This window comes from Excalfactoria chinensis, chromosome 1 (genome assembly GCF_039878825.1).
Source record: "Excalfactoria chinensis isolate bCotChi1 chromosome 1, bCotChi1.hap2, whole genome shotgun sequence".
NCBI lineage: Eukaryota > Metazoa > Chordata > Aves > Galliformes > Phasianidae > Excalfactoria > Excalfactoria chinensis.
Window position 1 is genome coordinate 28,982,449 of NC_092825.1, and position 24,005 is coordinate 29,006,453.

A 24,005-nucleotide genomic window follows, 5' to 3' on the forward strand; every position below is an offset into this window, starting at 1 on the left:
TTCCAAGAGTAATAACTAGAAAGTTAAGCTGCATGGTTGTAACGATGGCTGCAAGGTCTGTTAGTCTTCTCATTGGAAATCCACTACAGAAAGAGGTGAATTGTATTACAACAATTTGGACAAAACTGTACTGAATCCAAATGTACAGCTGATACAATTCCAGCTGTAATTTCTATCTTGCTCTGTTACTTTGGTAGACATCCTGGTCCAAAGTAATTAAAAGGCCGATTTTTACATACTTTATCACATTATTATCACATCATCAGGCTGGACATTAGGAGGTATTACTTCTCAGAAAGGGTGGTCAGGCACTGGAATGGACTGCCCAGGAAGGTGGTGGAGTCTCCGACTCTGGGGGTGTTCAAGGAAAGACTGGATGTTGTGTTGAGGGACATGGCTTAGTGGGAGCTATTAGTAATAGGTGAACAGTTGGACTGGAAGATCTTTTAGGTCTTTTCCAACCTTGGTGATTCTATGATTCTATGATTATCATCAATATATTTTTTAATAGACTTTTTTTAATTTTTTTTTTTAAAATTATTCCATTCAAGGATCTCAGTGCACCATATTGGCCTCAGGAATTAACCCCCTGTATATTAGTGCTCTGGATGAGGGCTTTTGCCAGTTCTCCCCTGATGGCACGAGCAGGTTGCCAAAGCTCCTGAACAAGGAGCAGCTTCCAGTTCTCTTGCTGCCATTGCTGGAAACCCTCTCTGAGCAAGTTCAGTTCAGCAAACATTCTCCAGAATGCTGGTATAAAATAAAGGGGGGGGGGGGGGGAGGGAGGCGAAGGTGAATATTGCAGCAGCTCCTTCCCAGTTCAGAAAGAGCAACTTGGCTGCTGAATTACTTACCAGTAGAAGTTTTCTTTGCCCTGGGGCTGTGAAAGCTGCCCTGTGCTGTAAGCCCTACTTTTGCTGTTCACATTGAGAGCACAGAGGTGGGCCCTACACTTCTGGCCTCCCCAGCAGCAGCTGGATTTGCAGCTGGAGCTAATCAGGATTGCCTGCAGTTTCCCTCTTTTGGGCTGGGGCCGCAGCATGCAGTTAGAGGCCCGTGGAAGGCTGATCTCCTTGCTCTGCAGGCAGAGGCAGATGTGATTCCCTGGCCCACTGCTTGGAGTGGCCTTAGTGCTTGTGAGCCTGAGGTAGTGGAGAAATCCCTCTGAAAGAGGCCCTTGAGCAATCGGAGAGGAGGATTTCCAGGGGTTCTGCCTGCACGCAGATGCTAAGGTCATCTCAGCCCAGCCCTTGGAGTTTATTCCCTTATAAATGCTTCAGTATGAGGTTTATTGACCACACCTGAATTTGGAAATAACCTTTAATGTTTGGACTTATAACTGCATGCCGTCAGTGCTTCATCATTCAGGATGAGGTGCCAAAATAATAAACCTTGGGGGGTTAATTACTCCCAGACAATGGGAGCTGTGAGAGAAGTACAGAGAAGGCGCACACTCACTCCTCCTGGAGGCAGTGCTGCAGAGCCATGCCACTCGTGGACACGCAGCTACTATCAGTACAGCATCCCCTGCACTCACACCCATGTCCTGAGCTCCTCCAGCCTTCCCAGCTGAGTCTCTCACTGCCTGTGCTTTCAGACCTACCTGCATCACACCTCAGGTCAAGATCATGAGCTTGGTTAGACTGGAGTCTTTCAAACACCATGTAGGCATGCATGTGCCCGCTTCCCTTAGTGTTCCCAGCTCCAGGAGCACAGTCCAGAGAAACTGCTGACTCGGCCCAGAGGGTCTCAAAGCTCCTTGCCATGCAAAAAGAGCTGCAGCGACTTCAGATTTGTGCCAGCAGAGGAGGAAAGGCAGCTGTGGTTAAGCAGTTTTGCCTGAGCTAGCATCATCAGCTGACATACTCTGCAAACAGATCATTTGTCCACACAAAAACTGCAGATTGAATGAACACAAGCTTTACCCGGTGGCAATTTTTTGCTTAGTGAGGTTTTCTTTGCGAGAAATCCTGAGCTCTCCAACATTTTTCTTCATCTATCCAAACAACTCGCTGTCTTATGTATCCCATGGTAAACTTTTTCAAAAGCAGTCCACAGTATGAAATCCAAAGTGATTATATTCCAGCCTTGGACAGAAAGTAGATAAATGCATGTGTATTCTTTAGGGTGTGCAAATGATACCACTTAGCTCAGGTTTCTCTTATTAAAGTACCTAAATGTCCAAAGCAGTAATTCCATAAAAAAAGTAGATCAGTTATTTTCTTCCTCATGGGTACCTGACACCATCATGCTTGCTAGTAAGGGTTTTGTTCCGTGCCTGTGGAAAGTTGTATGGAAATAGGAGCCATGTGGTATATAGACCAGCAGTTCAGTGCCCAACTGTTGCTCCTTCTGTTTGTCTTCTGGACAGTTACATTGTTTTTGGAGTTTTGGAAGAGAAGGCAGGCTGAGCTGGAGTACGAATGGGACACAGTGGAGTACTTAGAGCAAGAAGAACAAATTCGCCCAGAATATGAAGCTCAATGCACTCACGTGGTAGTGAATGAAATCACACAGGTAAGGACTATTTTGGTAACTGGTCAGAGCTACTGCAAAAGACACGTTATGGGAGCACTGTGAAAATGATGAATCTGGAATGGAGCAGAATAAATTGGCAGTGCTTCAAGGAGAGCTGATAAGCTGGACGGAGGATAGTGAGCTTATAAATTCCAGATGTGTAGGAGGGAAATTGTAGTAACCACAGGCATCTCTTAGTTGCCTGTTGGAGGAGCTACTGAAGCTCCTGTGTCATTAAGGCACAGAAATAGACATTGTGCCTAGCTTAGGAGAGAGACTAAGTCTGCATTATTAAATCCCCCACTAAACGATCCTGTGCTGCTGCCAGAGGCCGAGATCACACAGCATTTGCCATCTTTCCCTAAAAAGATGCCAGGTGAGAAAAAAGGAAAAAAAAAAAAAAAAAAAAAAAGAAGAAGAAGAAGAAGAAAAAAAAGGTGAAAAAAAGGAAGGATGTTGCATTATGTATAATGGCAAGATATGTTTTCTAACCTGTTTGAAATGTATAAATAGGTATTGTTGCCAAGTGAACGTAGATGCAATTACAGTTAACAACAGCAAACTCACAGGGACAAGGATAATCCTCATTTTAATGAAATGGGATTCATATTTATGAGGATCTTAGTTTCGATTTCTACTCATGTACTTTGAGTAGCTTCAGCTTCTGTAGATCACTCTAGTCCATCTTCAGTTTTTAGTATTCACTGTCAATATATTACTCTAGCATTTATCAGATTATTTGCATTGCTTTCACATTGCATCCACATTATACCACTCTAGTGCTTACTAGAGGACACTTGAAATGGTCTTGGATACTATGATCAGCCAAGAACAATGGGTCCATTCAAAAAGACTATGCACCCGACTGTAGCTGAAGTTAACAAAAGCTGAAGACATGCAGCCTCTGTGGGAGTCATTTCTGTCTTAGAATAGGTAGTAAAAAGAGGCAACTGTAATCAGATAAGTAAATCTTCTAAAATAATGAATAAATGTGAGTTTCCAGGATAAAAAAGGAGGAAGACATTCAGTGTCCTGTCATGTCACAAAGGTTTAACTGGTGCACACAAAAATGTATGAAGAAAAGACTGGGTGCATCTTTGATCTGTTTCTGAATCTTTTACAGCAAGAAGAACATGTGCCATACACTGCCTGTGGGAAGTGCATGCGTATAACTTTATGTACAAGTGCAGTCTTCTTCTGGGTAAAGTTCTCCTTTTATTCTTTCACCTTATCAATTTACTTCTTCACTAAACATCTAAAGAAAGATTCTCCTATCCTGATCAAGAGATATCAAAAGAATAAGTTCAGTTAGATTTCCATCTGATGCATTAACCATGCCCCTGAAGTATGGATCTACATGGACAAGGTCACTGTAGCCACCAGATAACTCATTAGCATGCAAGCAGGAGAATATATGCATTGAAATATCCCACAGCTGTAGCTTTGTGAATGTAATCCACTGTTTTTTCCCTCATTATTTAAAGATCTTTGCTTTCATGAAGAGAGCAGGGAAGAGGGTTGTGGGATTTTTTATGTGTTGTCCTCCCTGCCAGTGTCTGGCCTACTCATTCCTGCTGTTTGGTTCAATATCATGTCTCACAGCTCTGGACTTCTTTCAGGTTTTTTGTTTCACTTAGAAGAGCAAAGCCGAGTGTTCTTTAATCTTCCAGAGCTGCTGCTTTAATTAAAACTTAAACTTGAAAGAAATCCAGCCACCAATGAAAGTGTATCACATGGTAAGCATACCCCAAGATGTTGCCTTGAAAAGCTCAGTATTTCAGCATGCTGTATGTTCTCCTCACATGTAGCATGAGCAGCAGCTGGGAAAGAACTCAAGAACTCGTCCTAGATAACAGGAGACACAATAACACTGAGACAGAATGGTGGCTGGCAGTCCAGAAGCACCTCTTAACAGCTGAAACACAAAGAAGAGAACACTGGCTTGCTGCTGGATTTAAATAGGCATGCTTCAGGTTGAAAGGAGGAGATTTGATCTAGTTTTGTCATTGTGTTACTCTCAAATTCTGTGCTGGGAGTGTGAAGGGAGTTGAATTTATTGCATTTTGCAGAGATAGTAAAGAAAAAATGCACAGCTCTGAGGATCTGAGTCTGAATAATAGGTGGAGAACTAGCAAGAAGGCAAAAAGAGATGGAGAGTAATGTGAGGTGCCTGGAGCATGAGTACAGCTCCTGCAGATCACATGACATGGCTTTAAATGTGTCTGTAATGCCATCATGTGAAAAAGAAGCGAAAGCCCCCTTCAGGGTCAGCATGGACCTGCTAGCACATTTGCCACCCTGCTAACTGCCCAGCATCCTCCTGGAACCGTCACATGCCTTCAGGCATGAGATTTGATTACGCATCTTATTATCTTAGCTCACATGGCAACAAGGCTTGTTATTAGTCATAAAACAGACCATCTTTTTTTGTTCCTGCAGATTCACTATGCTACATGAAAAATGCTTCTTAAATGGATTCTAGATTTATTGCCTTCTATCCCATTTGTGCATCCTCTTGTACTCGTGGGATGGAATAAAAGGCACACAACCGGTTTCCTTTTGCCTATTGTAAAATGAATTTCAAACCTTCTTCCCAAATCCAGTAGTTCAACATTAATATATTTCCTACGTTCTCCTGGCAGATTCTTTTGATTATTGCTTCAGTTATTGGAATCATTGTCTACAGACTCTCGGTTTTCCTGGTGTTTTCTGCCACATTGCCACGGCACATTAATGGCACGCAAGCAATCCGCAAGTACCTGACTCCACAGACAGCCACCTCAGTAACTGCTTCAATCATCAGCTTTATAGTCATTATGGTTCTGAACATCGTTTATGAAAAAGTAGCGATCCTCATTACTGACTTCGGTATGTCTTCGCTGTGCCTCAGACTGAAACTTTGTCTAAAACAACAAGCAAAAATGGCATTTGTATTTATAACCATAACTCTGGTAAATGAATATCTGAACTGTGCTCTTCAGAACTTTCCCACTGAATCATATGATACCATCTAGAATTTTTCAAATACAGATTTTCTGAGTATCAGAGGAATGTGATATTCAGCTCTTTGCATGGAAACTCCCTGTATAGCCAGCATCAAAGATAAATTGTTTACAATTCTGTGCTTGTAAAACAGGCAAAGCAAAGAAAATTACTATAATAACCAAGCTTTATGAAAACAGATCAGTAATGCATAACGCATTCAATTACATTAGCTTTTGTTTATGGGGAGAATAGCTATTTTCTTGTAAATAAATGAAATAGGGTCACTGTTCCAAAGCTAGATGCCATTCCCTTGTTATTAAATAGATAAACAGTCGCAAGTATTATTATTCTTTATATTCAGGCCATCAGCTCTAAAGTAGCTATTTACTTTAGATGTGTGAAGTAGTGTTGTGTTTTAATATAGTTTCATTTAATACCGTTTCATCAGTTCAAAGCATTACATTTGCATCTTTCCTGAGTGTGCTAGATTTAGGAGATTTTTTTTTCCCAAGTTATTAGATTCTTTGCTTGCTCTTTTTCTTTATTGTCAGAAAACAAATTCTTTCCTTTTTACTACCCATACAGATTTAGAATTAGCATAGTGGCTACAGTGTACATAGGGATTATGTACACTCTAATTTATAACGCTCTCAGACACATTAAGGAATACAAGTCATATGCATATTTTTCCAGCTCAGGCTCCAAAGCAGCTTTTAGGTACTTGTTGGTTGGCCTTTTCCTTACTTTTTTTTCTGTAATTGCAGAGCTCCCAAGGACACAAACCGAATACGAAAACAGTTTGACCACAAAGATGTTCTTGTTCCAGTTCGTCAACTACTATTCTTCATGCTTCTACATAGCCTTCTTTAAGGGTAAATTTGTAGGTTACCCCGGAAATCCAGTTTATTGGCTAGGAAAGTATCGCAATGAAGAGGTAAGAATAAACCATAGTGCTTGTTTTTAAAATGCAAGAGCCATTAGTCCAGGTATCCTGCTTCATTTAGGACTGTACAACATGGTGATACCATGGAGTTTGGAGACATGGTGATACCATTGGAGTTTGGAAAGTGACTGCCTACCAAGCTACTTGCCTGCTTGTTAATCTATTGCATAAATGAGTATGACACAAGACTAGTTGATCTTAGAAATGCTTTTTATGTACCCAAAAAAAGCTAATTTTCCTGTGGTCCAACACACAGGAAGGGCAGTAGATGCAGAAACATCCCACTCTGCTCTATGCTGGTGCATCCTCACCTCAAGCACTGTATGCAGATTGTGTTACCACACTATAAGGACAAAACTGTTATAGAGATTCCAGAGGAAGACTACAAAGATGGTGAAGGTTCTAGAAGGCAAGGGGTATGGGTTTGCTCAGAGCAGAGGAGCTGAGGGGAGGCCTGATGGCGGCTGCAGCTCCTCACAGGGAGCGGAGGGGCAGCGCTTGAGCTCTGCTCTGTGTGACAGCGACAGGGCCCGAGGGAATGGCATGGAACTGTGTTGCGGGAGGCGTAGGGGCTAAGAAAAGGTTCTTCACCAGAGGGCAGTGGGCATGGAACAGACTGCCCAGGGCAGTGGAAAAGGCACTGAATTGCTGGAGTTCAAGGAGTGTTTAGACAGTGCTCTCATGTGTAGGGTATGAATTTTGGGTGGTTCTGTGTGGAGCAAGGAGTTGGACTCAAGGATTCTTCTGGGTCCTTCCAACTCAGGATATTCAGTGATTCTATGAGCATGAGTAGATGCCTTCCTGTTCTGCTGGGTGATCCTCATGTGATGACACTACAGTGCAAAGCTGCAAGACTTCACTTGGTATTCTATGCTTTCAGTAGTGCCCTGTCACCTGTCACCTGTATGTGACCTTGTTTAGCCTGGAGGTGACCTTTGCATAAGTTAGCATAAAGGTTTGCCTGAATAGTCTTCTTCTGTTGCTTAAAGAAGAGTTATTATAATAAATCAGGAATTTGTTACTTTAAATGCTTCATTCGTGCTTGAAAAGCTTCTCAACTTCAAAATTTTTCGTGTCTCTCCTAATCTGTAGTGTGATCCAGGAGGATGTCTCCTTGAACTCACAACCCAGCTTGCCATCATAGTAGGAGGTAAAGCAATATGGAATAACATTCAAGAAGTGCTTCTTCCGTAAGTTCAACCTATTAAGTAATGTGCCCTTTTGTATTTGAAAGATGCTACTTTTGCTTGTTTCATCTAGGTATTTGGTCACTAAATTTGATTGGAGAATTTTGCATTCTAAAGGAACACAACTAGTCTTTTGGGACCTTTTTAGGTAGTTGGGTTATTTTTGCTTTGGTAGTTCTGAGCTCATGTCTCTGTCGTTTAGGCCAATACTAGTTTGAATCAGAAGTGCTTTCCTCCTCTCCAGATTGGACTTTACGTACATCAGGTTGGATGCTTAAAATTGAGGCAGCAGTAGCGCTGAAAATACTGAACTAAATACAGCTACTTAACATTGAATCCAGCAATTTGTTGCTATACATGTAAAAATTATGCATAATTTACTCATTTAACTCATTTTATATTTATATGTGACCTTCATAGTACCTAAAAACGCCCTTTTTTTAGCATGGCGGATCTCTGGAAAGTCATGTTTTAATGTAAACAATAAACAAAGCACTAACAGCGAATACTCTCCATGTAATTGTGATGAAGTTACTATCTAGGACTCTGTTCCAGCTCTCAGAACTTGTTCTTTGTTTTAAACTGATCAGTAACTGCTTACACTACTGGGAGTAGGAGACTCCCAGTTTGCAGTTCGCTTATGCCCTCCTGAATGCCAGAAGCACCAGTCTACCATGTCATGTTCCATTTGGTTGTGTTTCTTCCGGATACACAAATTGCGCAGCAAAGCAATTTCAAGTCATGCCACAAATACTTTGTAGCTAGTGTGCTCTGCTGACTTATGGTTTCTCCAGACCCAAATGATGCCAGTTACAGGATGGAACTGTAGAGCTATCCTTCTTTTCAGGATCTTTTAGCTGGTTAAAGTGTCCCTAGAGTGAGCATGCCTGCAGATGGCAGTCACATCCATAAATGACAGATTCCTACCATCTGTATATAGGTAACGTATTCACCTAACCAGAATTTTGAATTCACTTTCATAGATGACAGGTAACTTTTAGGTCCTGAAATGGTAAAAATGATTTCTGGATATGATTTGTAATTGACCTCTCATACTTCATTTCTGCAAGTAAGAGAAGTGTTTCATTTTCGTTCTCTGTTGATAGACATTCCTCCACCTTCCTTTTTTGAACATAGCCCTTTGACCACTGAAAATGGCTACAACTGGTTTTCTTAAATTTGTGTGCAGCTCTTTTAGACACAAATTACAGCTGCACCCCAATCCTTGTAGCAGCTAATCCAGGCACAAGAAAGTCATCAAGAGTAGTCAGCATGCATTCACTCAGGGAGAAGTCATGCTTGACTAACTATTCTGTGATGGTAGATGAGGGGAGAGCTATACTGTCTGCCTTGACTTCAGTAAGGTCTTTGACACTGTTCCCCATAAGACCCCCACAGACAAACTGTAGACAGTACGGTGGATCAGCTGTGTTCAGAGAGTAGTGGACAGCTGGAGCGCAAAGTCTAGTTTGAGGCCAGTAATTAGCAGTGTACCTCAAGGATCAGTACTAGATCCTGTCCTATTTAACATCTTCATTAATGATCTGGATAAAGAGGGAGAGTGCAGCCTCAGAAAGTCTGCAGAAAATTGGGAGAAATGGCAAATACACCAGAGGGTTGTGCTGCCATCCAAAGGGACTTTCTTAGGTTGGAGAAATAGGCTGACAGGAACCTCATAAAGTTCAGTGAAGGTAAATGCAAAGCCTTGCACATGGGGAGGAACAGCCATAGGCACCAGGACATTTTAGGGGCCAAACAGTTGGAGATCATCTTTTCAGAAAAGTACCAAGGAGTCTTGGTGGATACCAACTTGAACATGAGCAAGGAGCGTGCCCTTGCTGCAAAGAAGGCTAACGGTATTCTTCACTGCATTAAGTGAACTATTGCCAGCAGGTCAAGAGAGATGATCCTTCCACTCTAACATGTATGCTGCATCAACAGTGCTGAGTTCCTCAGTGCAAAACTACTGGAGAGAGTCTAGCAAAAGGCTACCAAAATTATTAAAAGACTGAAGCATCTCTCCTGGTGGTTTACAATAATTTGGGGATAACTAAAACCCACTTTGTTATAACAACAGGAGAATTTTTATTTGTTTTGGGCGTGTTTTGTTTGTACAGTTGCATTCACTGAACTTTGTGGGCTGTTTTACCAATTTTAGTGGTCTTTTTCTCTCTGACTGACAGTTGGGTAAAGAATCTCATTGGAAGGTACTGTGCAGATGCTAGATCAGAAAAGATTGTTCCACGCTGGGAACAGGATTATCATCTGCAGCCCATTGGAAAACTTGGATTGTTTTACGAGTATCTTGAAATGGGTGAGTAGCCATTTAGTTCCAATTTCGTGTCTGTGCTGATACAAATATGCTCTAAGGAAAAATGTTACACAAGTAATATTTAATTTGTTTAGAAACAGGAGATATATGAAATTTGTAGAAATCCCATACAGGTTTTGATGAACCATTATGGCTTTGTGAGCTTTTATTAAGCAGTATGCACCTCACTTCAATTTCTAGCTAAACAGAAACAGAGTGAGCGGTTGCAGGTGTATGTCTGCTTTTTTACCCCATCCTCCCAGAAACATACCCAGAAGCAAGAACACTGGGTGTGCGGTCACTTACCTGTTGCTGGTTTCCTGGTCTCTAAGAACTCTGGATTGTTTGCCACCATCTGTTCTGCAATAGAATTGCAACATACTTGTCACAGCGCTCAGACACCGTTGTTAGTTGAGGCTCTGCAATGCAAAGACATAGTCATTAGATTTCCAAAACTACGTGCTGAAGAAATGAGGAGTAAATGAATGTTTAAATATCGTAACAGTTCCTTGTGATGTGTTGTGAGTTTGAACACTGTCTCGTCCCCTCCACTTGGAGGGTATTTCCAGTACTGTTATGCCTACATATTCTCATGCTCATAAGGTTCTCTAGGAAATCTGCTACTCTTTCTTGCCTCTCTTTCTCACAGTTTGAGTATACAAAGTCTATGCTTATCCCTAGTAAAAGAAAGCATCAAGGCATGTAACCTCTCCCTTTGCCAGTTATACAGTTCGGCTTTGTCACCCTGTTTGTGGCGTCATTCCCCTTGGCTCCTCTTCTGGCTCTTATCAACAACATGCTGGAAATTAGGCTGGATGCGTGGAAGCTGACAACCCAGTTCAGGCGCATGGTTCCGCAGAAGGCACAAGACATCGGTGCGTGGCAGCCCATCATGCAAGGCATAGCCATCCTGGCTGTGGTGACCAATGTAAGTATTGTGCCAGCCACTATGAAAGGTAAAATGCCTTCAGTGCAATTGTTTCACATAAATATGGAATGCTGTGTGTATCAGTGTTCGTCACGCCAGAGTGGCTATGTGAAGCACGCAGATGATCCCAAATTAATCTAGGAGTTTCAGTCCCATAAGATGTTAACCACTGTGGTGCAGGCTTTGAGTTACTTTTCAGATGGTTTAGAAATGTGGCTACAATCTAAAATATTAAGTGTCAATAAAAGAAATTGTAGTTAGAAAGATAGTTACTACAGCCTTCATAAGAAGTTATGCATATAAAGACACACATCTTTTCTGAGACAGTAGCACAAAATAAAGAGATATTTTTGAGAGTCTACAACTAAATGTACTGATTTTGAAAAAAAAAAAAAAATAGGTTAGATTTCAGCTGAAAGTCTTAATTCATTGTCGTTCAGAACTGTTGAACTGTATAACTGTATGTCTTACGGTCATACCTGCATATCTGAGTTTGTCTGAGCAATTTTGCACTTAAAGCAGCAATTCAGCTTCTTTTGCAATACATGCTCAACATTACAGTACTTACCTCTTGATATAGGAATGAATTTCTGAGGATACGCAAATGAATCCATTTTCCAGTTGAAGTTAAAATTAATTTCCAAGTGGATTTATTTAACATATTTAGAAAACTTCATTCTTTCCTCGTGAATGTATCTTTAACAATGAAAAACGGGCTGCACAGTGGGAAGAAAAATACTCCAAATATTGGACTTTACCATTCTGAGTTGTTTGGTTTATTCTTAAGCAGTAACTCATATGTATTATGTTTCTAAATTTCCAGTGTTGCCTTTTCTCAAAGGAGCAGTGACCGCAGCTTTCCCCTGCAGTGGCAGCAGCTGTTCATATTTTGCAGCCTTTTTCAACAATGTCACCATTTCCTACTCTTGCCACTGAGATTAGGGATTAATTCTGACACACTCAGAGATGGCCACTTCCTCCAGGGCCTCCTCCTTGCAGTAAAAGTGCCTTGTTGCACTCACTGGGAGTTTCTGGAGAAACCTTTGAAGCTTGAAGTTCACCTCAGCCTAAGCTGCCATAGGAGTCTCTGCCCATTTTGAGGATGGTGGAATTTGGGTAAGAGGAGTGAGAGATGAGAATGAGCACTCTACCATATATACTAAAGGGGATTTATTTCAATGAACAAAGCAATTCACATTGAAACCAGGATGCTAACTTACTTTCCTGTGTCTCAGGCACCTTCTACAGTCAGTAGGTGCTCAAGCACCTGTATGGGGTCTCCACCCCAGGGGTTCTGCTGTTCAGAAATCATGAGACAGATATGTGTACCTTCCCTCTCCACACCCAGACAAGTGCCCATGCGTATCACTCTCTTTTTCCCCACTATTAAATGCCTTTGTTTTGCCCTGGAAAGAAGTGGATATTTTCAAGGAATGGGAAAGATGAGCTCCCATGAGCTGTCAGCCTATTGGGCTGTCACCTTCTCAGTAGTTTGTTTTCACAGTTACTAAAGTTGGTAGTTGTGACCATACAGAAATAGGAGTGTAGGATGGATTTCAATGATTAGGAATATTTTATGCATCAACTTCAGCTATCAGATATATTTTCAGGTATTTGCCTATGATTCCTTTCTAGAACTTTTTCTTGAACTGTAGACATTTAACAGTCATGGTAAATAAAGATAGGATGTAGAGAAGAGTCTTGGGAGAACATAAAAGCAGAGAAATAAACACAAGCTCTATTGGTTTTGGTGTTTGTGTAAAAAAATTGTTAATGAAAGCTTTCCCAGCAAATTAGGGAGATTGTGCAAACACCCAGATGTAGCATAGCTATACTAACTTAGAGGCAAAATTACTGCTGCATTAATATCCTCATTTGAACTATGCTGCTACAAAACCTGAAAAATACAAGACAAAGTTTCTGGTGTCCTGGAAGGAAGAAATAGGTAGATAGATAGGTAGATAGATAGATAGATAGATAGATAGATAGATAGATAGATAGATAGATAGATAGATAGATAGATAGATAATATGTATTAATTATGTATATTATATATATAATATTAAATATATATTATATACTTTTTACCTACATTAGAAAATAACATATATATATTATGTTATTGGGTAACCTGACTGTCTTTCCTCATCAATCCACCTAGGACTTGCACTACGAGACAGAAGACTGAAGATATATCTTAAGATTATTATAAACATTGTTACGAGTACCTTAATCGAAGACCTTATGATATTCAGTGCAGAGTTAAAGTTGGTGACCTTATGGTGACTCAGATGTGCAGGCTTCTGTTGGGAGTGTGTACATGACCCTGCTTCAGCTCCTGCAGAAAAGTGACCCAACAATAGTTTTAGGTGTCTGTCACTACCCATTCACAGCCCATCTGAGGCTACTGCAAGCTCTACAATGTTTCCATTCCAAATTCCTCATGTGCTCCATCCCTGAAGTGACATCTCTGAAAACTCAGTCCTCAATGTGCGCAAGTGCATTTACAGTTTGGTTTTGCTCCCTGTCCTCCTTGCCAAGCACTCAATCCTGGTGCTTATGTGACTGCTAACGGCAGGCATGTTTCTTTTCATAACCCTGTTCAGAGATCTCATGTGTCAGACGCAGTTAATCTTAGTATGAGCACAGTGCCTTGGCCGCTGACACCAGGCAGGCTGTTAGCATGCAAGGGGCACAACAGTAGAGGCCATGCTCAGAAGTCTCTGTTGCAGGTGTTGCAAGGAGCTCAGAGATCCATATTTCTTCCCAATGAAGTGTGGTCTATAAAGCCATGTACTAGAGATCAGCAAATACTGAAAACAGTTTTCTTCCATTGTCTTACTAATTTTTCTTGTTTGTAGATCTAGCATAGGCCATTAATCTTGCCTTTTCCACCCAATTGACATCACAATTTTTCATTAGAACACAGAAACTGCTTTTTTGCTATGTGACTCCTACAGCTGATTTGACTTGGGTATCATCCTCTCCTTCCCACACTGGCTTTGTAACACCTACAAATATCAAGTACTTATACAAGTATAAGCAACTTTTGCCAAAATATGCCCATTCTGAGACTTGCCACTCAGGCAGTGGACTTGCTACAGTGTGATATCAAAGCATCTGTTGTTGGTTTAAAGGCTGATTTTAATTAGTTATGGTATAAATGGAAATCTGTGCATGGTATAGCTTGGGAAGTAGAGAGCGTGCTGTTTGTTTGTAGTTCCCCAGTACAATATTCTAAAACACAGCCCATAATTCAAAAGGAAGAAAAGCTTTTCCTTTGAGAGGATGCCGTAGGATTAGCTTTCATTTTTCTGTCCTTGTAGCCCTCTGGAGCACATCTGGAGATCATTCAGGGAGGGGGAGGAGAGTGAGACGGGGCTTGGATTTATGGTGATGGGAGACCTGGGGCCTTGCAAAGAAAAGCATACAGGGCAAACATTAAGTTGTATAAATGCTGTATTCTAGCATCTTGCTGAATGATACATAGAAGCAGCATCAAAACAAATTGGTACAAAGGGAAAAGGATGTTTTTCACCTTACCGTTTAGTTGCTTTTAGTTCTTTTATGATCTGACTTGATGCAAACCTTATGGGCTAATAAGCAGTAAGAAATTATATTTAACTAAAACTTTCTGTGCTTATACTTCAGTTAAAAACAGTGTAATTTAGGTGTGAGGTCTTCTTCCTGAAACTACAAGGCTCAGTAATATATATTTCTTGTCAGCCAAAAACACCTACACTGCATGTAAATATAAACAACACATAATTTTCACTTCATTCCTCACTGGCATGTATTGCTTAAAAACAGTTTTTAAAAGTGCATGCCACCTACTTTTTACTTCAGCCAGAATAAGGTACCAAAAAAATCTTTTTGAAGTGTTGATCTGTGAAATTTCTAAACACTTTTAGTGGTAGGATGCCCCTCTTTTTCTTTCTCTGCAGCCAAATTAACATTCTCTCAATTGAACTAAATTGTAGAATCATAGAATCACCACGGTTGGAAAAGACCTAAATAATCATCCAGTCCAGCCATTCACCTATTACCAATAGCTCCCACTAAACCATGTCCCTCAACCCAACGTCATTCTGGAGAATGGAAGGATTTTGAACCACGGCCTCATGCTCAAGTCCTGTTTCTGCAACTTTGTCTTATGGTGTAGCAGATCAGGGGTGGGCCCAGCTGGGAACCCTCTCCACAGGGGCTGTTGCCATTGGTGTCATTGGGATTGGAGAGTTCTCCAGCCATGGCATGCAAATAACCCCTAGTTCCTGGGCCCTGTGCAGACACCTGCAGTGTTGACTTGGCTGGGCAGTCTCATGCTGGGCACGCAGCTGCAGTGGAAAGTCTTCCTCATGGGGAAACCTTTTGAATTTGCAATAGCGGGGGAGGGTACTGGATTAAACATAGCAAACCTGTCCTCCAGAATAGGATGTTTTGGGAAGTTCATGTATTTAGGAAAGACTTCCTACGACAAACCCACAGATCCAATTTCCTGCCCAGTTTGTGACTAGCAGACAGAGTAGGACAGGGCCTCTCTTGGGAGCTCGATAAAAACAAGTGGTCACGTCATATGTAAAGCAGCACTATGCAGCTGCTACTAAAAAAGTGATCTTGGCATCAAGAGCAGTTTCCACATGTACTGACACTGAAACTCATGAGGCAACAACTGCCAGGACAAATTTGGACTGGCTGTCACCTCAGAAAGAGTGCCATGTTTCTCAGGTCAGAGCTGGATCAGCTATATATGTCATTTATTTAGTTCCTTGTGGAATTTAATTTGCTGTTGCTGAAGAACTCTGCTGTGGTTTCCGTAAGTTTCACCAGGCAGAATTTCTTCAAGCTCTCATGTGTACCTCTGCTAGCAAGCGTGTTTGCTGGAGGTTATCCTAGCACGGTGCAAGGTGAGTTTGGTTGCTGACATCCCCCCTTGCCCAGGAGGATAAAAGTGTATCATAGCACAACTTTTTTGAGGCACCCAGCAGAGCCAGTGTAATTTAAAAACTAGATGGACTGCGTATTCCAGAAGGAGACTGTTTCTGCCTGTGAGTGCCTCGCTCACAGAGGGAACCGCTGACTGGCAAAGCACATACTTGCTGTTTTTAGCTCATACTGTAAATTTTGAGATACTAAATATATGGCAAGGCTATGCATAGTAAGGCTTGTTTCTTAAATGCTACTCTGCTTTTTTGTCCCCTCTTTCTAAAATGCAGGCCATGATAATTGCTTTTACATCTGACATGATTCCTCGTCTGGTTTATTACTGGTCCTTTTCAGTCCCTCCTTATGGGAGCCACAGCAGTTACACCATGAAGGGGTATATAAACAATACACTCTCTGTCTTCAATATATCAGACTTCAAGAATGTAAGCAAGCCACTTTCCCCCTGGTTTGGGAACCACACGACATGCAGGCAAGTGTCACATAACCACCTTTTCCCAGTGACAAGGGCAAATATCACTGTTTTAATATCTAAATAATCCAGATCCGTTAAAAATACCCAGTAAGAAATGTTATAACGCAGTGCAAGTAGCGTACTTTGAACGGCAGAACTGAGTGAAATATCCACCTAGAAGTAATACTTACTTCATTTTGTTGTCCTCATAACTTACGCAGTCTAAAAAATAAAATAAAATAAAAGCCTTACAACACTGTAAAAGTGCCTTAAGAAGGTTTATCGCTGCAGCAGTTGCGTTCAGCAGTCTGTTCAGGCTGCACTAAGCCGGGACACGGCTTGCTCCATCCTCTGGCCACAGAGCCGTACTGCAGATTGCTGACACTGGCTCCTGACTTTCTGTATCGCCTTCAGGTACCGTGACTTCCGCTACCCTCCTGGGCACCAGCATCAGTATGAGCATAACATATACTACTGGCACGTCATCGCAGCCAAGCTGGCTTTCATCATTGTCATGGAGGTACGCCTGTAGGAGTTTTCAGCATAAATGATTTAGACTCCTCTTTCCTCCCTGCAGAAAATCCTTGGAAGACATTCTGTTCAGGCACAGCTGTCAGAGCTTTTAGTGCGCAGTGGTGCTGGCATGGGCTCGGGAGAGGTAAAGTAAGTGTAGCACTGTTAGAAAAAGTCTCTGAAATGATGGTATCCATTGAGGATTGCCCCACTGTTTGCAGTTTCTCTTCTCAAAAACTGTCAAGTGATTTCTCGTATCAGAAATAGAAGGGACAGTTGCACCAAACATATCTTTATATGTTTTTAGAGGTTGGTGCCTAGCCTCGTGAATACATACAGCACATGAGCACTGATGAGCACTGAGTGACCTGTGTAAAGACAGACACTGCAAGAAGTGAGTCTGTAGATGAGACTCTTTGGTTAAAGAGCAATTGCTCTCTCCCATGCAGCAACAATGTGGGGTTAGGAAAGATGGGAGCCAGCCCAAGATCAAAGGAAAGGAATACCAGATATTCTTTCAATATAAAATGCACTTAGTGCCTGATCCAGGGACTTCTGAAGTCACCAGAAATGTGCATCGTGCTAGAGCACAGTTCCATAGCAAAGGAATGTCTGCAGCCCTGGAGGCATTTGGACAAACGTCAAACAATTTAAGAAGATCTGTAACCAATATTTCCACAGTGGGGGGGGGGAGAGGAAGCACTGGGCACCAGGGTTCCCCCAGAGCAAGCAGAGAAGTCATTAGTAGCATCAGGATTAGAAAATCAGAAAGTTTTGTTTATCAGGCAATTATTCTATTCATCTCTGCTTTTTAGGATACTGCTCCACTGTGGTAGATACCGGTACAAAACCCGCTCAGAGCCTTAAGAAATAGGGAGGCATTTCAATGTACTAGTTATAACAACATCCTGTTCAACCCAACTGACATTTCTTTTCATTTACACCTTCCCCAGCATGTCATATACTTTGTGAAGTTTATTATTTCCTACATCATCCCGGATGTGTCACAAGAGATCAAGAGCAAGGTCAAACGAGAGAAGTACCTGACACAGAAAATCTTGCACGAGAACGACCTCAAAGTTGTGAAAAAAACCATAGGGAAAATTGCTGACAAAATTATCGAAGGAGTGGACAGCACTTTCCGGCCTAAAACTGAATAAGGACTTTTTTATACAGAGGAACAGTTTTTAACCAGCTAGTACCTGCCCAGGCATTACCAATAGCTAATTAAATGCGTTGGATGAATTAGCCCTACTAGACACGGTTTCTTGCAGCTGTCACCTGCTCCGTTGCCTGTTTCCCTTAGGCAAAAGCAACCACTGAGACTCAGTTTTCTGTCACCCATTTTTTAAACCAGCTTTATTAGCTTTTGAACATCTGAAAGTAAGAATTATCATCTTAAAACAATGCAGATTAACTCTGAAATGGACAGAGTGCTTCTCGCTTTATTTAGGTACAAGCCAGTAGGTCTGAACTTGAATAAAACTGTAATAGCAAGAATTACTTGCTGTAAGAACACCACCACTTTCTCTGAAGGAGCTTTGATTATTTGGTGATGCAAACCCCAACTAGAAGAAGAAAAAGCCAAAACATGAAGGAAAGAGAAGGAAATTGCAATTTGCAGCCATACTGTTAAGCTGTTGCAGTTGACTTACTGAACAGTCCTGTGTGCTTTGCTGACTTAGAAGCGCGTACTGAGACTTAAATGGATAACAAGATATTTCAGTTAATCATGGGCTTGGATCACAAGAAGCAGCAGGACTGTAAGCCCGTCCTGTTCGTCTTCCTCTGTGTTAACAGGAGAATTATAATCAGTGCGTGCAAACTGACTTAACTGTACTCGGAGCAAGTGGAAAACTCAGTTATTTTATCTTTTCCCAATGTACCTTCATTAGCTCGCTTGGCCATTCTGTTCTGAATGAGCACAGACTCTTAAGGTCTCTCAGCTGTAACAGTAATGACTGTTAAATTTCTTTTCATGAACTAAATGAATAATTGTAGAGGTTTGTCTTTTGCCTATGCCACAGGCATTCTCTTCCCTGATTTTAACACAGAAAGAATGCACAGCTGGACCCGTTCTGGTGCAACGCTATATGATAAATTAGATTTGGACAAGACCACAAATCTATTGAAGCTGCAGATTGGAATAAACCATTTAATATGCACTTACTGTGTTACCAAACTTTAAATAATCAGGAAGATGCTACAAGTGTGGATGAACTTACCAGAGCCATCAATCATCTTCACATTATGCTGTGGATCTGCTTGGCTGTTTGGGCTTCAGTTGCATCCTAGGAGTTCAGGAATTACAGGGTAAATGTGTATGTAGAGCTCCTGCAGCAATGATGTTCCAGATTATTAACCTGCTTTCTTTTTTAATGGTTCTATTGCACCAATCCCTATGAATTGTGAAAACCGAGATCTTGAAAGAATGGCAAAAGTATGTCTGCAGTCTGTAAGCCAGATGATTACTGCTGGGTTTGTAGTTTTGTACTCTTAAATGTAATTCATATGCACAATACTTAGGCAGATATTTGCGTAGCTTTTTTACATATTAAGAGGTTCATTTGCAGAAACCAAGTAGCATTGCTAAGTTGTATTTTATCCCATTAATTATCAGAAGGAGCCAAACATCTGAATTTAGTAGAAGAACTAAGAAATACTGCTCCGTGTACCTCAAGCCCATCCTTTGAAATGGCAACATATGAACCAGAAGAGGCAACACATGAAGGGAATTATTTCAGCAGATGTGATACACAAGCTTTCACTAAGCACAACTTTGCAAAATGATTGCATAGAAGAATATGGGAGGAAAGCTTGGTTCAAAAATCAGACAAAGGTTGAAAGATGAAGGGCAGAAACTTGGAGGTTCCATGGAAGACTTACATTTCTGACAATGAAGAACTGAAGTTTGTTTTCTATACTGCACAGAAAACCTGCTGCCGGATACTACCTGAAGATGAAAAGATTCAGGACAGAAAAACAAGATTATAACCATAAACAACTACTGACCAGAGCCATGATAAACTGGTGCTCCTTTCCACTCTTTGACATTTATTTTTGTTGCCAGTCAAAATCATAACAAGTCTTTACATTTATGAGGAACCAAGTATAAATTTGGCAGATGGATGGACAAACACTCAGTAGTTTCTAAACAAGACAGGACTTCTTGTTGAAATATATCACTCCAATACTGATATGACCTTGTTCCATAATGACTGAATGATTAAGGTTGGAAGGGACTTCTGGGTCTGCCTCCACCAGCCCCTGCTCAGCAGGAACACCCAGAGCAGGGTGCCCAGGCCCACATCCCAGCAGCTGCTGAAGGTCTCCAAGGAGGGCACCCCACAGCTCTGGGCAGCCTGTGCCAGTGCTCTGTCACCCTCATAGATACAGAAAGATTTCTTCTTATGCTCAGATGGAATTTCTTGTGTCTCAGTTAGTGCTTGTTGCCTAGCTGTCACTGGGCAGTATACAAAGCTTTTCTTTGTAGCAAAATTTTGTCCAGAAAACCATTTCATGGAATAGCTTTGATGAAGTACTCAGCTCCATGCAAGCTCAGAGCTTCTGATTTTGGTTTCAAGTTGGCATTTCCCCATATATAAGTTAGTATTTTCCAATCAGCAGCAGCGTTCATCTGGGAAGCGCCATTTCCATCTTCCCGTAGGGAATCACGGTGCCAAAGTGCCTTAAACACGCTCTTAGGGGACGTTTGGGAGGGCTGGTGCTAGCAAAGAGGTTTCGTGTGATGAAGGCAAAAAATAACAATCACGAAATGGGCCATCTCAGGTAATTGTTTGGTCTTAAGGAAACTTTGATTGCCCTCTTTGACAAGAGAAAAAGAAACAAAGGAATTAAATGCCTTGCCTAGGGATACACTGTGAACAGTAGCAGAGCTTAAGACAGACTTTCAGGAGTGCCCGGTATTCTGATCCTTTTTATCTTCCTGTGCTTCCCATTTGCCCCTTATAACAAGCGCTGCCTGAAGGGGAAATGGTCCGGAAAAAAGAAAAGTAAATAAAAACAGCTATACCAGCAAGGTGTATTTATCTATGGCTTAGTCTCCTCCTGCAATAGACTCCTAACCACCTAGAATCGTGGAATTGGAGTTGGAAGGATCTCAACAGTTCCAGCACCTGTCCCCCCATAGGACCACCCAAAATTCAAACCCTGCGTCTGAGAGTATGGTTCAAACACCTCTTCACCTCTTGAACTCTATCAGACTTGGTGCCACGACGTGGGGAATGCTGGGTGAGTTTCTACATTTCCATTTTGTTTAGATCAGGAGTGTGCTCGAAACTGGTCTTCCACCTGTCCCCCACTTTCTGGTGGTGGCTCATGGCTGGTCTCGGAGCTCATGAACTGGATTCTTACTGTCTTGAGCCAAACCAGGTGACAGACCTGAGGTATACACATGATGGTATACCTTTCCCTGGCAAACATCTTACTGCACAGCTCTAAAACCAGAGCTAGTCTGCAGAGAGCAGTGAGTACTCGCGGACATCAGCTTCTCAGCATCAACATTTTGCTCAGTTATTTGCTTCCCAAGTGCCATGCTACTTGCTAATGTAGCCACAACATTTAATGTCAAAAAACACCGCATCAGGAATTGCATTCATTTTGCCATATGTGCAGCGCTTTTGACAGCACAAAGTGCCTAAACCTCTTAATCTGTGCAATGTAAATAAGCCTCTACCTCCAACTGCTGAAACCTCCAACAGTGAGCTCTGCGGAGGCATAGGAACAAAGTGCAAATGTGGGGTGGGGGCAATTGCCAACATACTGGTGTTTTTTTCAGGACTAGGTCACCTTAATAATGTTTAAAGATCTTCTTGAAGGGAAAATTAATGTCGATTTTAAACTTGAGATCAATTTTACTATTTTCACATTTTGTACAGGCCCGGTGAAGTCAGGATGAATTTGAGTCAGTCACCATTTCATTACCTTAAAGTGAGATATGAGCAACATAAATTGCAGGCCACTGTTTCAGACGCTGTGTATGCTGATAAAATTCAGAATGTAAGAATGTAATTTTTTTTTGTATTTTTTTCTAAGAATGTTTGCTATTAGTTTCTGAACGTTGCAATTTATATTTATTGTCATTAAATAAAGTCTATTTTAAAATAATAATACATTTGTTGTTGATTAGCCTTGTTTGTTTTTGTACAAACGATACTGCTGCTGCCAAAGCCACATTTAAATTCTTAGAACATCATCACTGTCTAATTTCCATATTCTCCCTCTTTTTCAATCTTTTGCCATTAAACTGCTACTGCTGCTGTAATTTATCTCCTGTTTTTTCTGCATCCTCTAGATGGAAGTCATTCCTTTCAACCCCAAGTCGATGACAAGGACCATTATGTTCTCATACAAATAAACAGTTTAGGTCTTTATACCTTTTACCTCCTGTCACGATAAGCCCTGTGTTGTGTTTCAGAGTCATCATTTATTTCTTCATCTGACTCAAGTATGTGAGATGTTCCCACCTCCAGGCACGCCGGATGCTGCGCAGGAAGCAGTGGTACAGGACAGCGCAGCCTCCAGTGTGGCAGCCACTTCATTTGGTCTGAAACAGAGGCGACCAGCACAGTGCAACTAAACCAACTTCCAAATCTCGCTCTCTGTGTCTCATCTGTTCAGATCATCATCACATCTCTTCTGCTTCCACTCCAGTTCTTCCTCTTTGCTATGCCAGTGTCCGAGCCATTCCACAGCTCACCTCCCACAGGGACACCCCTGCATCGATTTGGTTTTAAATCAGACCAAAACCAAAAGCTGCTTCATCACGACTGATAATAAAGAGTTATTTTTCTACAGGAAGAAGGATATAGCATAATCACAGGCCAAATCTGTATGATGACAGTGTGTTTTGAAATCCTTATTGACAGATATATTTAAAACCCTTCAAAGAACAAGCTTCAGAATTTTGCTGATAGCTAGACAGATAGCCTAAGTAGCATATGACTTCTGATGCTGCCTGCTTAGTTTCAGTTGTTTCTGTCCCAGAATAGATGAACTGCTTTTATTGTGGATAAGTGTACGTGCCAGATCAAAGCGCGCTGTGCTCTGCCCCACCTGGTACACCCTGCCTGTTCACTATGCACATCACAGGAGAGTTCAGCAAAGGTATCAGCAAGGCAGGTTCACCATCTACACCGAGCCCTGTTGGTTTTTTTTTCCCCTTTTATATTTCCATTTGTACTGTGCATCAATAACAGATGAAAAAAAAGCATTGAAAAGATATGGATGTAGTTAGTCCTCCACATGGCTTGGGGCAATATTTTTGACACATGAAAATAATGTATCTTAATAGGCTGGTAAAAGTTATGAACATTTTCCAGGAAAGCTGACAAATTCATTTATATTTACAGCCTGGAAGTGCATCAAAAGAAGAGCCTTTAAAAGTTCTTTTTTTTTTTTACATCCTCTGATACAGTTCATCCAATATAAGCAATGCTAATAACTGGGATTACATTTACATTTTATCAGTCAGCAATGATGCAAAGAAATTAAATCTCTTCTCTTGCTTTTAGAATATACTAATCGATTCTGTACTTATCCCAAGCTGCTCTAGCACTGTAACTATGTAGGGTTGTAGAAGTGCATGTGTGAGCACATACCTTCTGCCCTCTTTCCAAAACACACACGCACACACTGACGGGTAGTTCTGCCAGCTGTGAAGAGCAAAACTCATGACCTGCCTCATTATGAAAGACATTCATTTCCAGTAACAACAAAGGAAGTCTTCCATCCAGCAATATGAAGGTAGACCATTCTCTATAAACACATAGGACACATCGATCTCCTAAATGCTGAAGAGGACTAAAAAACACACAGCACAGATCATCAGACCATAGAGAAAATCCCACTAAGTTCATTGTTACAGCAAGCAGAGGGGAGGGCACCAAAAATCCACCTCTGGCACATGAACAGAAAGCAGGGGAGGGAAAAAGGCAAATACTTAAGTTGTGCAACAACAAGTAAATCACATCCAACGATGACAGCATTACAACACAGTATCAAGGATTTATATATATATATATAATGTTCAGGTAAGCCTCCCAAACCATTTCTCTGCTCCTGGGCAGACATCGCAGGACAAGTGGATAAAAAAGCTGTGCTCCCAGCCACATGCACCTGCCAGCTATCAGCTTACCTTCCTGCTCTTGTGTGATCTCATTTGGACCGAAGTAAGAAGTCTCCCCTTACAGCCGCAATGTGCTCAT

At 41.4% G+C, this 24,005-nt stretch overlaps 1 protein-coding gene across 1 annotated transcript in view; it reads left to right on the plus strand.

Moving 5' to 3' along the window:
* The window catches only part of ANO6 (anoctamin 6), a 68,720-nt gene extending 46,809 nt beyond the window's left edge, over positions 1-21,911 (plus strand). Inside the window, exons 11-20 of the mRNA XM_072334129.1 lie at positions 2,372-2,517; positions 3,641-3,718; positions 5,160-5,385; positions 6,267-6,436; positions 7,538-7,635; positions 9,816-9,946; positions 10,666-10,871; positions 16,085-16,284; positions 16,681-16,786; positions 17,733-21,911. Coding sequence (XP_072190230.1) covers positions 2,372-2,517; positions 3,641-3,718; positions 5,160-5,385; positions 6,267-6,436; positions 7,538-7,635; positions 9,816-9,946; positions 10,666-10,871; positions 16,085-16,284; positions 16,681-16,786; positions 17,733-17,939 — 1,568 coding nt within the window. The 3' untranslated portion in view covers positions 17,940-21,911. The remainder of the gene's footprint in view (positions 1-2,371; positions 2,518-3,640; positions 3,719-5,159; positions 5,386-6,266; positions 6,437-7,537; positions 7,636-9,815; positions 9,947-10,665; positions 10,872-16,084; positions 16,285-16,680; positions 16,787-17,732) is intronic.
* The last annotated feature ends 2,094 nt before the right edge of the window (positions 21,912-24,005 follow it).